General features: G+C 32.1%; 1 protein-coding gene across 3 annotated transcripts in view; it reads right to left on the bottom strand.

The window, feature by feature from the left end:
* Positions 1-564: 564 nt before the first annotated feature.
* LOC128222914 (uncharacterized) overlaps positions 565-18,776 on the bottom strand; it is a 76,440-nt gene continuing 58,228 nt past the window's right edge. For all 3 annotated transcript variants that reach the window (XM_052932091.1, XM_052932092.1, XM_052932093.1), the window contains 6 exons: positions 16,661-16,720; positions 16,084-16,143; positions 15,832-15,891; positions 14,071-14,130; positions 11,629-11,687; positions 565-10,988 (listed from right to left, as the gene is read on the bottom strand). In XM_052932091.1, coding sequence (XP_052788051.1) covers positions 10,959-10,988; positions 11,629-11,687; positions 14,071-14,130; positions 15,832-15,891; positions 16,084-16,143; positions 16,661-16,720 — 329 coding nt within the window. In that variant the 3' untranslated portion in view covers positions 565-10,958. The remainder of the gene's footprint in view (positions 10,989-11,628; positions 11,688-14,070; positions 14,131-15,831; positions 15,892-16,083; positions 16,144-16,660; positions 16,721-18,776) is intronic.

Below are 18,776 nucleotides of genomic sequence, written 5' to 3'. Positions count from 1 at the left end.
AAAAGTATTGATTATGAATGGGGTATCAGAATACCCGCGGACAGTCTTTTGGTCGTTTAAGAAATTAAATTAAACAATTATTAATTACAGTTCTGAAAATACTGGTGGCGGGTGGTGTATAAAAGACTTGCCGAACTCAGGGGTCATTTTCATCACAACAGTCGGATCACCTCGGCAATTTTTCATCGAAAACAACTTCGGATGAATGCCGGGTCAACAGCAGAAGTAGCTCGTAGAAATAAATAATAGTGTTAATTCATTGTAGTGTTTTAACATGCCAATCTGGTGTACAGTCCTTTTAACATGTATGTTGTATTATTATGTTGAAATTGACTTCAAGTGAAAGTCCATGGATAATATTAAATAGTGTGGCCACTTCATTGGGAAGGCCAATGAAACTTAAGTGTTGAGGGGTTTTACTCTGTTAGCAATCATCTGTCAATAATTGCATACTTAATCAAAGTACTGTAAGTACTGTAGGGGACTGATGTCAAAATGTGGCCTTGAGCGGCATATTGAGATATGTCCATGGTATTAAACAAGCAAATGAACTCATTTGTTCCTTTTATTTCATCCTTACATCATTTAATAATAACATACATGTATGTAATACACACGTACTCTTGATTATATTTCATATTTCTACTATCACACTAACTCTTCATTATATGCCATATTTCTACCATCACATCAACTCTTGACTATATGTTATTACTCAACCGTCGCACTAACTCTCAATTATATGTTATAAGTCGACCATTTGTCATATTTCCACAATCACACTTACTCTTGATTATATGTCATCTTTATACCATCACGCTTACTCTTGATTATATGTCATATTTCCACAATCACACTAACTCTTGATTATATGTCATCTTTATACCATCACGCTTACTCTTGATTATATGTTATATTTCTACAATCGCACTTACTCTTGATTGTATGTCATATTTCCACAATCACACGTACTCTTGATTACATGTCATATTTCTACAATTGCACTTACCCTTGATTATATGTCATAATTCCACAATCACATTAACTCTTGATTATTTGTCATATTTCTACAATCGCACTTACTCTTGATTATATGTCATATTTCTACAATCGCACTTACTCTTGATTATATGTCATATTTCTACAATCGCACTTACTCTTGATTATATGTCATATTTCTACAATCACACTAACTCTTGATTAAGGTAATTATCTCAGTGTCCAATGAAGTATGTCATTATGGTCAAATTTAGTATGTCATCAGTGTCAAAAGAAGTTAGTCAAAGGAGTCAAATGAAGTAAGTGATAAGGGTCAAATGAGGTTTGTCATGAGGGTCAAATGAAGTAAGTCAGAAGGGTCAAATTACGTATGTCATCAGGGTCAAATGAAGTAAATAATAAGGGTCAATGCAATACTAGTCATAAGGGTCAAATAATGTAATCATAAGGGCAAAATGAAGTATGTCATCAGGGTCAAATTAAGTATGTCATCAGGGTAAAATGAAGTATGTCATAAGGGTCAAATGAAGAATGCCATAAGGGTCAAATGAAGTATGCCATAAGGGTCAAAAGTAGTATGCCATCAGTGTCAAATGAAGTGAGTCATAACGATAATACTTGGCGATATGTGCTAACAGTATCCTACATTATTTCACATTTCGAAATAAACCCAATACAAGTAAAAACAAGCAACAAAATACAATAATAAAAGTATAATTATTTAACATGGGAGAAGTAAATAAAACTATATATATATATATATATAAATATAAACAAATGTTCATGTACCGTCAACTTACTTAAATATTAAATGCATAATTATTTAACATGAAACACCATTAGCTTATGTTCATGCACAGTCTACTTATTTTAATAAATAAACATTATAATTATTGCTTTAAAAAAAACATAACTGCAGACGCCATAAACTTATGTTCATGTACCGTCTACTTAGTTAAAAAATGAGCATTATAATTATTACTATTGGAAGGTGAATAAGTTGCAGAAACCATTCACTTATGTTCATGTACCATCTACTTAGTTTAATAGTTAACAACATAATTATCAACAATAACTTATGTTCATGTACCGTCGAATAAACTAAAAATAAATGAACATTATAATCATTACTATTGGTAAGTAAATAAAGTGCAGATACCATTTACTTATGTTCATGTACCGTCTACTTGGTTCAATAGTAAACACTACAATTATTAACACGGGAAAAGTAAATAAATTGCAGACATCATTAACTTATGTTCATGTACTGTCTACTTAGTTTAATAGTAAACAACATAATTATATCAACACCGGAAAAGTAAAAAGATTGCAGACGCCATTAACTTATGTTCATTCACCGTCTACTTAGTTCAACAGCTAATGTTAAGCATAATTATCAACACGCGAAAAGTAAACAAATTCCAGACACCATTAACTTATGTTCATGTACCGTCTACTTAGGTTAATGATAACAATATCATTATTAACACGGGAAAGCAAATAAATTGCAGACACCATTAACTTATGTTCATGTACTGTCTACTTAGTTTAATAGTAAACAACATAATTATATCAACACCGGAAAAGTAAAAAGATTGCAGACACCATTAACTTATGTTCATTTACCGTCTACTTAGTTCAACAGCTAATGTTAAGCATAATTATCAACACGCGAAAAGTAAATAAATTCCAGACACCATTAACTTATGTTCATGTACCCTCTACTTAGGTTAATGATAACAATATCATTATTAACACGGGAAAGCAAATAAATTGCAGACACCATTAACTTATGTTCATGTACCGTCTACTTAGCTGAAAATAAATGAACATTATAATTATTACTATTGGGAAGTGAATAAATTGCAGACACCATTAACTTATGTTCATGTACCGTCTACTTGGTTTAATAGTAAACACTATCATTATTAACACGGGAAAAGTAAATAAATTGCAGACACCATTAATTTATGTTCATGTACTGTCTACTTAGTTTAATAGTTAACAACATAATTATATCAACACGGGAAAAGTAAATAGATTGCAGACACCATTAACTTATGTTCATTTACCGTCTACTTAGTTCAACAGCTAATGTTCAGCATAATTATCAACACGCGAAAAGTAAATAAATTGCAGACACCATTAACTTATGTTCATGTACCGTCTACTTAGGTTATTAATAAACAATATCAGTATTAACACGGAAAAGTGTATAAATTGCAGACACCATTAACTTATGTTCATGTACCATCTACTTAGGTTAATAATAAACAATATCATTATTAACACGGGAAAGTAAATTAGTTGCAGACACCATTAACTTATGTTCATGTACCGTCCACTTACGTTAATATTAATAATAAACAATATCATTATAAACACGGAAAAGTAAATTAATTGCAGACACCATTAACTTATGTCCATGTACCGTCTACTTAGGTTAATAATAAACAATATCATTATTTACACGGGAAAGTAAATGCATTGCAGACACCGTTAACTTATGTTCATGTACCGTCTACTTAGGTTAATAATAAACAATATCATTATTAACACGGGGAAGTAAATTAATTGCAGACACCATTAACTTATGTTCATGTACCGTCTACTAAGGTTAAAAATAAACAATATCATTTTTAACACGGGAAAGTAAATAAATTGCAGACACCATTAACTTATGTTCATGTACCGTCTACTTAGGTTAATAATAAACAATATCATTATTAACACGGAAAAGTATATAAATTGCAGACACCATTAACTTATGTTCATGTACCGTCTACTTAGGTTAAAAATAAACAATATCATTATTAACACGGGAAAGTAAATTAATTGCAGACACCATTAACTTATGTTCATGAACCGTCTACTTAGGTTAATAATAAACAATATCATTATTAACACGGGAAAGTAAATTAATTGCAGACACCATTAACTTATGTTCATGTACCGTCTACTTAGGTTAAAAATAAACAATATCATTTTTAACACGGGAAAGTAAATAAATTGCAGACACCATTAACTTATGTTCATGTACCGTCTACTTAGGTTAATAATAAACAATATCATTATTAACACGGAAAAGTATATAAATTGCAGACACCATTAACTTATGTTCATGTACCGTCTACTTAGGTTAAAAATAAACAATATCATTATTAACACGGGAAAGTAAATTAATTGCAGACACCATTAACTTATGTTCAAGTACCGTCTACTTAGGTTATTAATAAACAATATCATAATTAACACGGCAAAGTAAATAAATTGCAGACACCATTGACTTATGTTCATGTACTGTCTACTTAGGTTAAAAAATAAACAATATCATTATTAACACGGGAAAGTAAATAAATTGCAGACACCATTAACTTATGTTCATGTACCGTCTACTTAGGTTATTAATAAACACTATCATTATTAACACGGTAAAGTAAATAAATTGCAGACACCATTAACTTATGTTCATGTACCGTCTACTTAGGTTAATAATAAACAATATCATTATTAACACGGGAAAGTAAATAAATTGCAGACACCATTAACTTATGTTCATGTTCCGTCTACTTAGGTTAATAATAAACAATATCATTATTAACACGGGAAAGTAAATTAATTGCAGACACCATTAACTTATGTTCATGTACCGTCTACTTAGGTTAAAAATAAATAATATCATTATTAACACGGGAAAGTAAATTATTGCAGTCACCATTAACTTATGTTCATGTTCCGTCTACTTAGGTTAATAATAAACAATATCATTATTAACACGGGAAAGTATATAAATTGCAGAAACCATTAACTTATGTTCATGTTCCGTCTACTTAGGTTAATTATAAACAATATCATTATTAACACGGGAAAGTATATAAATTGCAGAAACCATTAACTTATGTTCATGTTCCGTCTACTTAGGTTAAATATAAACAATATCATTATTAACACGGGAAAGAATATAAATTGCAGACACCATTAACTTATGTTCATGTACCGTCTACTTAGGTTAATATTAATAATAAACAATTTCATTATTAACACGGAAAAGTATATAAATTGCAGACACCATTAACTTATGTTCATGTACCGTCTACTTAGGTTAATAATAAACAATATCATTATTAACACGGGAAAGTAAATAAATTGCAGACACCATAACTTATGTCTATGTACCGCCTACTTAGGTTAAAAAATAAATAATATCATTATCAACACGGGAAAGCAAATAAATTGCAGACACCATTAACTTATGTTAATGTACCGTCTACTTAGGTTAATAATAAATAATATCATTATCAACACGGGAAAGCAAATAAATTGCAGACACCATTAACTTATGTTCATGTTCCATCTACTAAGTTCAATAAATGAGCATTATATTTATTACTATTGGAAAAGTAATAAGTTGCAGACACCATTAACTTATGTTCATGTACCGTCTACTAAGCTCAGAATAAATGAACATTATAGTTATTACTATTGGGAAGTAAATAAATTGCAGACACAATTAACTTATGTTCATGTACCGTCTACTTGGTTCAATAGTCAACACTATCATTATTAACACGTGAAATGTCAATAAATTGCAGACACCATTAACTTATGTTCATGTACCGTCTACTAAGTTCAAAATAAATTAACATTATAATTATTACTATTGGGAAGTAAATAAATTGCAGACACCATTAACTTATGTTCATGTACCGTCTAATTGGTTCAATAGTCAACACTATCATTATTAACACGGGAAATGTCAATAAATTGCAGACACCATTAACTTATGATCATATACCGTCTACAAATTTCAATAAATGAACATTATAATTATTACTATTGGAAATTAAATAAAGTGCAGACACCATTAACTTATGTTCATGTACCGACTACTTGGTTCAATAGTAAACACTATTATTATTAACACGGGAAAAGTAAATAGATTGAAGACACCATTGACTTATGTTCATGTACCGTCAACATAGTTTAATTGTAAACAACATAATTATCAACACGCGAAAAGTAGATAAATTGCAGACACCATTAACTTATGTTCATATACCATCTACTTAGTTTAATAGTTATCAACATAATTATCAACACGCGAAAAGTAAATAATGGCAGACACCTTTAATCTATGTTCATGTACCGCCTACTAAAATCAATAAATGAACATTATAATTATTACCATTGCAAATTAAATAAAGTGCAGAAACCATTAACTTATGTTCATGTACCGAGTACTTGGTTCAATAGTAAACACTATTATTATTAATTGGGAAAAGTAAATAAATTGCAGACACCTTTAACTTATGTTCATGTACCGTCTACTAAGTTCAATAGTAAACAACATAAATATCAACACGCGAAATGTAAATGATGTACAGACACCATTAACTTACGTTCATGTACCGTCTACTTAGCTAGATAATAAACATCATAATTATTAACATGGCAGAAGTGAATAAAGTGCAGACACCATTATCTTACGTTCATGTACCGTGTACTTATTTCAATAAGTGAACATTGTAAATATTACTATGGGAATGTGAAAAAATGCAGACACCATTAACTTACGTTCATGTACCATCTTAGTTCAGTAATTGAATTTTATAATTATTAACATGGGAAAAGGTAATAAATAGCAGACACTATTAGCATACGTGGAAGTACCGTCTTTATAAATATATACTGCTTGTTTTAATAACTTGACTCATCAAAATGCACATTTCTTAATAGTATTTTTTTAATTACATTTACCTTTATAAAATGATGTTTTTCAAATATGTTTTTATTTCAAAAATTCCTATTTTTCCGTAAAATACCATTCTTATCATTCACTTTTGCCTAATTCATATATGTATAAATAGAATTAACAGTCATTCTTTAAAATAAAATGGTTATGCTATAATAAATAAAATGTTACTGGGGTGTACACTAGGTTAAACAAATACCGGGAAAATGACATGCAGCATACAATTAGGGCATACAATACAAGATATATCATACATGTATACAATGGGAATAACAGGAAAATGTGAAATGTCATGCAATAAAGCAAAACAATGCTAACCATAACATATGTACAAATACAAATGCATTCTAGTCATCTAACTGAATGTACACGTGTATTGATAGAATAGGATTTTAATTATCGATCAATCATGGGGAGACTCGTAAAGCTGAATCAATGATTTTCCTACATTTTCCATTTTCGTGACAGGGAGTAATGAAATGTTTCGATATATAGCAGATGAAAACAATTGAAGTTAGCAATTGTGTAAAATGAACTTTGTCTTAGGTGTTTAGTGTGGTATGTCATCAGTGTCAAATGTAGTATGTCATCAGTGTCAAATGTAGTATGTCATCAGTGTCAAATGTAGTATGTCATCAGTGTTAAATGAAGTATGTCATCAGTGTTAAATGTATTATGTCATCAGTGTCAAATGTATTATGTCATCAGTGTCAAATATAGTATGTCATATCATCAGTGCCAAATGTAGTATGTCATCTGTGTTAAATGTAGAAAGTCATCAGTGTCAAATGTAGTATGTCATCAGTGTTAAATGTAGTATGTCATCAGTGTCAGATGTAGTATGTCATCAGTGTTAAATGTAGTATGGAATCCATGTCAAATGAAGTATGTAATCCGTGTGAAATGACGGAAGTATGTAATCCGTGTCAAATGAAGTATGTCATCAGTAACAAATGTAGTCAGTCATCACTGCCAAACGATGTATGTCAGCAGTGTCAAACGAAGTATGTTATGCGTGTCAAATGAAGTATGTCATCAGTAACAAATGAAGTATGTCATCAGTAACACATTTTGTATGTCAACACTGTCAAATGAAGCATGTCATCAGAGTCAAATGAAGTATATCATCAGTGTCGAATGTAGTAAGTCATTAGAACGATCATTTTTTGTTTATTTTTACCGGTTTATATAGCATGTGATCATAATAATCGAACACTCGTTATCAAAACACACACACTTTTATTCAGTTCATGCAGGAAAAATGTTTAAAAGCTCGCTATTAAAGGACTCGTTTATAAACACACACGTATAAAATTGTGTGACAATACGGTTAACACTATTTCCTGTGAAAACGCTTCAAGCCATTATTTACAAGACAAATTAAAACAAATGAAAGTATACTAACAGTAACAATGAATTCTAAAATCGGCATAATTTATAAGACAGATTAAAACAAATGAAAGTATTCTAACAGTCACGATGAACTATAGAATAAATGTATGATGCAAAAACAGTTAAAACATTAACCAGACGCAGAATTATCAGACAAATCAATATGATGCACATACTAACACATTTATAAATATGAAACTATATTAACAGTCATTGAATGTATTTTGAAACCACTATACTGTACAATATATATTTACACAAACACAACTATTTTAACAGCAGTAATGTACATTAAAGAGACTATCTCACAGATTTTATGTTGGCAACAATTGTCTCATATTTGAAATTCATTTATTTTATTTCCTTTGTTGAACAAACACAAAACAGCCATCGATGGACACTCACTTGAGCAGACTTTTGTTAATCCAAGCCGAACATAAGTCAGTTTACAACAGTGGTACCAGTGCTTTTCGGAAAGAAAATATATCCAAATATTTGACAATGGCAAGAATACATAAGCAAGAGAGAGATCTTATATGATGTTAATGATGATGTTTAATCTATGTTACTTGCGTTTTCTTCACATTGCACGAGAACTAATTATTTTCTATGTTTAGACTTACAAAATGTGAACGAGTTCCTTTAAAGTCATTTTTACGTACAAAACATGCATGTGTATGTAAACATATCAAGCTCTATTTACAGTAATAATGTACTCTGAAATCACTATAACTTGCAAGGCATATACAAACACATTAAACAGACTGAACTCAATATACAGCAATAACACACTTAAGAATAATTATGACAATGTTAAGAAAGGCAACTCTACTTACAGTAAATTATTATGACAATGTTTAGAAATGCAACTCTATTCACAGTAATAATGTACTCTGAAATCACTGTAGCGTGCAAGGCATATACAAACACATCAAAATCTCTATACAGCAACAAAACACTTTAAAATCTTTATGACAATGTTAAGAAAGGTAACTTTATATACAGTAGATCATTATGACAATGTTAAGAAAGGCAACTTTATATACAGTAGATCATTATGACAATGTTAAGAAAGGCAACTCTACTTACCGTAAATCATTATGACAATGTTTAGAAATGCAACTTTATTTACAGTAATTATGTACTCTGAAATCACTATAGCGTGCAAGGCATATACAAACACATCAAACTGTCTATAAAAACACACACATAAGAATCATTATGACAATGTTAAGAAATTAAACTGTATTAATAGTAATTATATACTCTGAAATCACGAAAGCGTACAAGGCATATAACAACACTATCAAACTCTCTATACAGCAACAGCACTCTTTTAAATCATTATGACAATGTTAAGAAATGAAACTATATTTACAGTAATAATCTAGTACTCTGAAATTACTATAACTTGCAAGGTATATAACAATACATCAAACTCTCTATACAGCAACAGCACTCTTTAAAATCATTATGACAATGTTAAGAAATGAAACTATATTTACAGTAATAATCTACTCTGAAGTCATTGTAACTTTCAAGGCATATAACAACACTTTCAAACTCTATATTCAGCAACAGCACTCTTTAGAATCATTATGGCAATGTTAAAAAAAATTAAACTATATTCACAGTAAAAATCTACAAGGCATATATAACAACACTTTCAAACTCTATATTCAGCAACAGCACTCTTTTGAATCATTATGGCAATGTTAAAAAAAAATCTATATTCACAGTAAAAATCTACAAGGCATATATAACAACACTTTCAAACTTTCTACACAGCAACAGCACTCTTTAAATTCTTTATGACAATGTTAAATAAAATTAAAATATATTTACAGTTGTACTGTACTCTGATATCACTTTAAAGCTGCACTCTTAGAGATTGAACGTTTTCACAGCTTTTTTTATTTTTTGTCTTGGAACGAGCCAATTTTTGCGAAAATGCATGGAAACCAGTTATACAAGACAGCTGACAAAAATCAGATCGCAGATTTTTATATTCAAGTTCAAAAATTGATGTGTTATGTATTTTCTTAAACCGTTACTCATTAAACATGGTTTTCGAACGGAAATATGAAAATTTGCGATCTAATTTTTTGTCAGCAATCTTTTATCACTGGTTTGAAGATATTTACGCGAAAATTTGCTCTGTCAAAGACATTTTTTTTAAAGTTGTAAAAACGGTATACCTGTGAGAGTGCAGATATAACTCGCAAGGCAAAAAACAAACAGATCAAACTCTATATAAAGAAACAACTTTAGAATCAGTCGACATACAACACTTATAGAGGGTACTTGTTTGTATCAGTGTACGACAGTTATTTTTTTCTTGAGTGAACACCAAAAGCAAAATATTTACATTGTTGTGAACGAGGTGAATTATATAACAATCTTACACTAAAAAACACACCCTTTCTCTTTATTTTATGCTTTCCAGACATTAGAGATAATAATGAATTGATCTTTACTTTAAAAATATCGCCAAATGTTAGCAAAACGATGTCATACCGGAAATAATGTCATCGATGTTTTTATAACAGCGCTGTGCGCGTTAACATTCAATCGTTAAATCGGACATAAATGAGATAAACCATAACTACAGACCAACATGAAAGAAATGAATAAAATTCATCAAACATAATACAGAATGATTATTTGAACCAAAATTTGCTGTTTCGAAAACATGTTTCTACTTCGGAAAATAAACTTGTACAAAACTATTAAAAGCACATCATTCGACTGCCAGTCATTTACTCTGATTGTTTAAGGGCTTTGAGCCGTCCATGGTTAAGTTCCTTAGAATGTCCTAAGGCGTCATCTTAGCTTTCTTTGGAGCCTGGAACAAAAATATCTACATTGAAACACAAAATTGATAATGGCAATAATTATGGTGATCAATGATAAGAGGTAGTTCTCGAATATTTCATATTAGTAATAAAATATTACAAGTCGAAAGTAATACCAAAAACAACCACTCATTCATTTTCTAATTATAATCCGAATATGCATTTCTCTGTTTCTGCATCATTAGGACCAAACGGGAAGATTTGTCCGGCATAATGTTTATACTAGACATCGTCGCAATTTAGTCTGAGTACAAATAATTTACGTCTTTCACGTAAAAGAAAGAAAAGGAGAGGTAAAAAAACGGTCAGACATTTTCGGCTGTTGCCAATAACAAATATAAGGCCGTGTGAAAAAATAGGGTAGGTCGCGAAAACTGAAACCAAAATATATTTTGACAACGGCCTTATAAAGCAATTTAAGACGAAGGATAATTATCATCATCGTCATCGTCGTCGTCGTCGTCGACGTCGTCGTTTTCTTCGTCATCGTCGGCGTCGTCATCGTCATCATCATCATCATCATTACCACCACTTCTACCACCACAACCACCACCACCATCAGAAGCAGCAGCTGCAGCAGCAGCAGCAGCAGCAGCAATGTATTGTAAAAATCAAATCACAGACACTCACCGACGGAGTAAGGGTGTTGCTTCCGCTAGCCTGGAGGGACTGTTCCGGTTCCGTGGATGCTGAATAATGGAACAGGTGCATGTAGTAATATTTCAAACAAGAGGCACATCAGTGCCTGTGCTCCACTGGCCAAAAGGTTCAAGCAAAGACCACCTAACGAACATTTTCGTCAAGTTTCATAGAAATACAATCATCAATTTTTGAGGAGAAGTTATTTAATTATTTTTTTTTACTTTAATAGCTCTGGCTGCCATGTTGTGCAGTGGACCGAAATGATTTGGGCAATTTGAGTAAAGGAGCACCAAACAAACATTTCTGTCAAGTTTTATCGAAAAAAGGTCATCGGTTTCGACGACAAGTCGTATAAAGTTTTTTTTTATTTTTTAGCTCTGGCAGCCATGGTGTGCAGTGGACTGGAACCATTTAAAAAAAATTGGTTAATGACCACCCAAGGAACATTTCTGTCAAGTTTCATCAAAATCTGATCATCGGTTAACATTTAATCTGAATAGATTATGAAGCAAATATCTAACCTGAACAAGAACTGAAGAGATAGAATCGACTTGGTGTTTCACTTACACTTTTCGGCCATTTAAGTTACTAAAAATAGCTGTTTCATAAACTTTCAGAATGTCACTTAAACGAAAATTAATGTTCAGTCTATATATACTTTCCTATGTATAAATGTAAGGTTTTTAAATTGATCTTTTTGTGAGAACTTTATGCTTATATGTTTACTCATAAATTATTATTGTTTAAAAATTATTTAAAGATGCTATACGTGAAAAATTAAGACATTATTTTTTTCTATTAAAGGGAGGTAATTCAGTAGTAAAATGTAATCAAAGCTATTAAAGCATGGCATTTCTTTTCTAACCATGTTGATATTATTACAGTCTATTCAAGCAAGATGCCTTTTGTTTTTACATAGTACCCATAGGTTCTGAAAAACAAGGAGCACTATTCCCAACAGAAGGATGTCACTCCCTATCACTGCATGAGCATCATAATAAAGAAATGTTTACTCAAACTGCAAGCTGCTCAATTGAAATAGGTTTTTACCTCAAGCATACAGTTTTATAATATGGCAAAATAGTCAGACTACTAGATTGTCATTCGGACTAGTAAAATATGCCATTATGCTAGTCCAACTGGCTAGTAGGTTAAAATGTTTTTCGTGAAGACTGCGGACGAGAAGTCCTTAAAGGTTTTTCTATTTTTAACTCTCGCAGCCATGTTGTGCAGCGGACCGGAACCATTTGGGCAATTTTGGTTAAAGGGCATCCCGATGAACATTTATGTAAAGTTTCATCAAAATCTGATAATCGGTTTCTGAGAAGATGTAGTTTAACGTTTTTTTCTATTCTTAGCTCTGGTGCCCATGTTGTGCAGCAGACCAGAACTGTTTGGGCTATTTTGGTTAAGGACTACCCAAGTAACATTTCTGTCAAGTTTCATTGCAATACGATCATCGGTTTCTGAGGAGAAGTCGTTTAAAGGTTTTTCTATTTTTACCTCTGGGGGCCATCTTGTGCATTTGAACATTTCTGTTAAGTTTTATCAAAATCTGATCATCGGTTTCTGAGAAGATGTTCTTTAAAGGTTTTTCTATTTTTTTTGCCCTGGCAGCCATGTTGTGCAGCGGACCGGAACCATTTGAGCAATTTTGGTTAAGGACCACCCAAGGAACAATTCTGTCAAGTTTCATCAAAATCTGCCTATCCGTTTCAGAGGAGATGTCGTTTAAAGATTTTGCTATTTTTAGCTGTGGCGGCCATATTGTGCAATGAACCAAAACCATTTGAGCAATTTTAATAAAGGACCACCCAAGGAACATTACTGTCAAGTTTCATCAAAATCTGCCGAACCGTTTCAGAGGAGTTGTCGTTTAAAGATTTTGCTATTTTTAGCTCTGGCGGTCATATTGTGCAATGGACCGGAACCATTTGAGCAATTTTGGTAAAGGACCACCAAAGGAACATTCCTGTGAAGTTTTGTCAAAATCCGCTTATCAGTTTCAGAGGAGATGTCGTTTAAGTTTACGCACGCACGCACGCACGCACGCACGCACGCACGCACTCACGACGGACAATCTGTGACGACATAAGCTCCATGGCCTTCGGCCAATGGAGCTAATAAATGAAAACAAACCAAACCATCATCATCATCATCATCATCATCATCATCATCATCATCATCATCATGATTATCATTATCATCATCATCGTCATCAGCAGCAGCAGCAGCATCACCACTTCCATCATCATCCTCCTCCTCCTCTTCCTCCTCCTCATCATCATCACCACCACCACCACCATGACGATGATACAACAGCAACAACTTAATCCAGCACCAACATTATTATCATTTATAAACTTTCTCAGTTCTATTCTAAAATCCAAGCCAGCAATAGGTTGTTAAAATCAAATCTCGGACACTTACCGGCGGAGCAAGGGGAGCTTCTTCCGGAAGCCTGGAGGGGCACTTCCGGTTCCGCGGACGCTGTAACATGGAGCAGATTCATGTGCTTATATTTAAAAATCATGAAAGTAAAACAATGCGATCAATGCGAGAAACTCTGAACAAACAACCACTATGACAATCAGCACCAACTGTTCTGGCTTACTTATTTGCTGAACATACAAGCGTTGCTCTTTATAAATACTTACATAGCAGTTAGTCATTTTGCGTATTCTTGTCCATGAATAACGGCCTGTTTTCTATGGCAATATTTGCACTTAATTTTTATTTCGGATGACTCTGTGAGCAATATGGAAATGGTTGTTGGAATTGAAATTATTTTGAGATAAAACCCTACTTCCATCAACGAAACCTATCATTTTTAACATTCATTGAGGCACAAAACAAATATTTAAACAAAAGCATTTCGAAAATAACAAAAAATATATTGCGTAGAAATACAATTCAATGAAACTTGAGCATGTGACATGTTTGTACATTCAAAAACAATTTCAACAAATTTAAATTAACAATGATGAACTGATACAAGTGTGTATTCGTAAAAGCAACTTTAGTGTTTTTCGTAGTGTATATCTAGTCACTGTCGCTCTCAGACTCTGGATCGTACGGTATTTTGTCGGGGTGAATAAATGCTCAGTGCAGCCGAAGGATGTTTTGTTGTTGAGACAGCGAATTAGTTTCATATATATTTAAGTTGAATGTCACGTTCCCGTGTGTATACGAAGGCCCAAGAGGAAATGTCGATTATGTGCCCGAAAATGCTTTTGAGAGGGATGGAACGCAGACTTTGAAAGTTTTTAAATGCTTGTGCATACATGTACGCGGTTAGAGTTTGTAGGGAGAAATGATCTATCAACTCTACTTGCACATGTGGCCAAGTAAATATTTAACCGATACTTACCAAGCGGGTTAATTGTAACAGTATGTTCCATGAAATAGTTCATACATAAATTGGTAAGCTTGTTCTTTTTTAATAGTCAATCGCAAAACATGTTTTTTTTTTTTAAACTATTGCATTATTTGATTTTGACAATTCAATACGATTCGGTCAATGTGTATTTTACTGCACTACAGACAACAACAAACATGTACTTGTGACATACATGTATTTTTTTTTCAAAGTCAAGAGAAGCAAATTTTTATAAAAGATGGCAAAAATAGTCCCGAGTTGTCTGTACAGAGTGAAATGAGCAAGGATTATCATTTCACTCGAGCCAGAGTGAAATGATCACTCTTTCACCGGTATGCATGAAATAAATGATAATATTTGATCGTAAAAATATGTCTTGTTCATCATTCCATGTACTTGTTTAAATAATTGTTGTATGGGTCGGAGACCTTGCATTACAATTACCTCTATGTTATGCTACCTCATCATCATCATCATCATCATCATCATCATCATCATCATCATCATCATCATCATCATCACCATCATCATCATCATCATCATCATCATCATCATCATCATCATCATCATCATCATCATCGTCATCATCGTTGTCGCCGTCGTCATAGTCATCATCATCATCATCATCATCATCATCATCATCATCATCATCGTCGTCGTTGTAGTCATCGTCTTCATCATCATCATCATCATCATCATCATCATCATCATCATCATCATCATCAAGCATCAATATTATCACCATTTTTTTCATTTTTATTCTAAAATCCAAGCCAACAATGTGTTGTTAAAATCAAATCAATGAGACTTACCGACAGAGCAAGGGGATCTACTTCCGGTAGCCTGAAGGGACTCTTCCGGTTCCGTTGACGCTGAATAATGGAACAGATGCATGTGGTTTTATTTTAATTTATGAACATAAAACTATACCAAGTAAAGTCCTTAACAGGTCAATAAACATTTTATTACATGCCATACATTGTTTCCGGTTTAATTATTTTATTATTGTTATTTTAAAGTCCAAACAAGCAATGTGTTGATTAAATCAATTCAATGACACTTACCGACGGAGAAATGGGAGTTATTTCTGAAAGCCTGGACGGACAATTCCGGTTCCTTGGACGCTAAAAAAAGAAACAGATGCATATAGTTATATTTTAAATAAATGAAAAAAAACCACCACCACCACTACCACCACCACCACCACCACCACCATAATCATTATCATCATCATCATTATTATCATTATCATTATTATCTTGACCACCTCTACCACCACCACCACCACCACCACCACCACCATCATCATCATCATCATCACCATCACCATCATCACGATGTTGCTCAAACAACAACAACAACGTAACTAAGCATATTTATCATTACCATTCATTAATTATTCTATCATTTTTCATTTTTATTCTTTAGTCAAAGCCAGCAATATGTTATCATCATCATCATCATCAGCAGCAGCAGTATCATCAACAGCATCAGCATCACGACCACCAACACGATAATGATACAACAACAACTACAACAACAACGGAATTCAGCATTAAACAATTAATATTGATTTATTATTTTCTCATTTTTATTCTCAAGCCAGCAATAGGTTGTTAAAATCAAATCACGGACACTTACCGTCGGAACAAGGGGAGTTACTTCCGAAGGAAAGAAGAGACTCTTCTGGTTCCGTGGACTCTGAATAATAGAACAGATGCATGTGGTTATATTTCAAATTAAAACAACAACAAACGAGTCTTTAACATATGGGGCATTCCCCCATGGAATTGTTAGCAATTCAAGTCCGAAATGATGCATTTTAACCTTATTCCTCTGAAATTGTTAAGGGGTAGGGGCGGTGTGGTTTTTCCCATCGCCGAATAAGCTAGTGAATTAATTGCAATAAAATGTTCATACTACCCTCTTATAGATAAAATAAGAATGTTTTGATATTTCCGAATACAAAAAAAATCACTTGTTTATTACTTTCATTGGCACTTATACAATCACAGCTTGTTATTTGAAGTCTATACTCAAATGTAGGTCAAAACATGATATAAATTGAATATTTTGATAAATGCAAGCACTTCTTAACAAACTATCAATATGAAAATCTGCGCCAACTTATATATTGACCAGACGAGCGTTGCTCATTCTAAAGACTTACATAGCAGTAAGTCATTTTGCGTATTCTTTTCTTTGAATAACAGCCTATTTTCTATATTTCTATATCTGATGACTTTGTATGAAATATCGATATACAAGTATATTTTAAAATTATAACTGATATAAGAACATAAGTGCTCTTGATAAAATAATATGATAATATTTGATCATAACTTAATATATCTTGTTCATCATTGCATTAATTTTAATGCTGTTAAAATACTTGTATAAGTAACTGTTATACGGGCCGGATGCCTTACATTTAATTATATGTTATGTTACATCAGAATCATCATCATCAACAAAAACTACAACAACAACAACAAAGCATCGTCATCGTTATAGTCGTCATTGTCTCTTGGTAATTAGTAGCATTATCATCAACCTCGTTGTCGTCGTTGCATAATCAATATAAGTACTATCATCATTGTCGTTGTCATCGTCGCATCATCGTGTTTATTATCATAATCTTAGTTGTCGTCGCCAGATCATCATTATTATTATCTTCATCTTAGTCGTCGCAGTCACATCACCATTATTACTAGTATTATATTCATTTTAGTAGTCGTCGTCGCATCGATATTATTATTATCATCATCATAGTCGTCGTGTTCGAATTATCAGCATTATTTTATTATCATCATTGTCGTCCTGGTCGAATTACCAACATTATTATTATTATTATTATTATTATTATTATTATTATTATTATTATTATTATTATTTGCGTCGTGGTCGAATTATCAACACTATTATTATCACCATCATTGTCGTTGTAGTCTAAACATCAACATTATAATTATCACCATCATTGTAGTCGTGGTCGAATCTTAAACATTATAAATATCATCATCATTGTAGTCGTGGTCGAATTATCAACATTATTTTATTATCATCATTGTCATCGTCGTCGTATCATCAACATCAGTCAAAAAATAAAGACAAACATGAACACGTCGCCTATTTAAAATACCTGACCAGTATTTTTCACTATTTTTAAAGCTAACGACATACCCTCCCTAACGTTATAGTCAGTTTGACGTTACCGTATTCATATATCACAATATCAAGTTGATTAATTAATTATTCATGCTACTTGTAACATATGGGTTAAATTTTCGCTGCTTCCATTTAAGCATAAATTATGATATAATAACCAGTAAAAACCGTGCAAAATCTACATTATGATAAACTCCAGCGCTATTTCATATACACAGGTTACATATTTGACAGTTTTACGGACAGTATGATAACAACAGTTACTGCACCCATTACTCTTGTGTCTAAATAATACATAACTCGTACTTAGCGCTCGTGTATACTTGATGCTAGTGTTGGTAAGCGTTTATTTTCAGTGGCAGCAATTTTCTGATGTTTTATTAAAAGAGGTTAAAATATGTTATCTGAAAATTGTATAAAGTTAAATAATAATTTTTCTTTATGATATTCAAAATAAGCCATTTTTATCAAAATGTAATTTAATATGTATTTTGGCTAATTGAAATAACATACTTATAATAATAATAATAATAATAATAATAATAATAATAATAATAATAATAATAATAATAATAATAATAATATCTTT

This window comes from Mya arenaria, chromosome 17, assembly GCF_026914265.1.
Source record: "Mya arenaria isolate MELC-2E11 chromosome 17, ASM2691426v1".
In the NCBI taxonomy this organism is placed as follows: Eukaryota; Metazoa; Mollusca; class Bivalvia; order Myida; family Myidae; genus Mya; species Mya arenaria.
The sequence above is the reverse complement of the archived record's forward strand: the minus strand, read 5'-3'. Positions and strand labels throughout refer to the sequence as shown.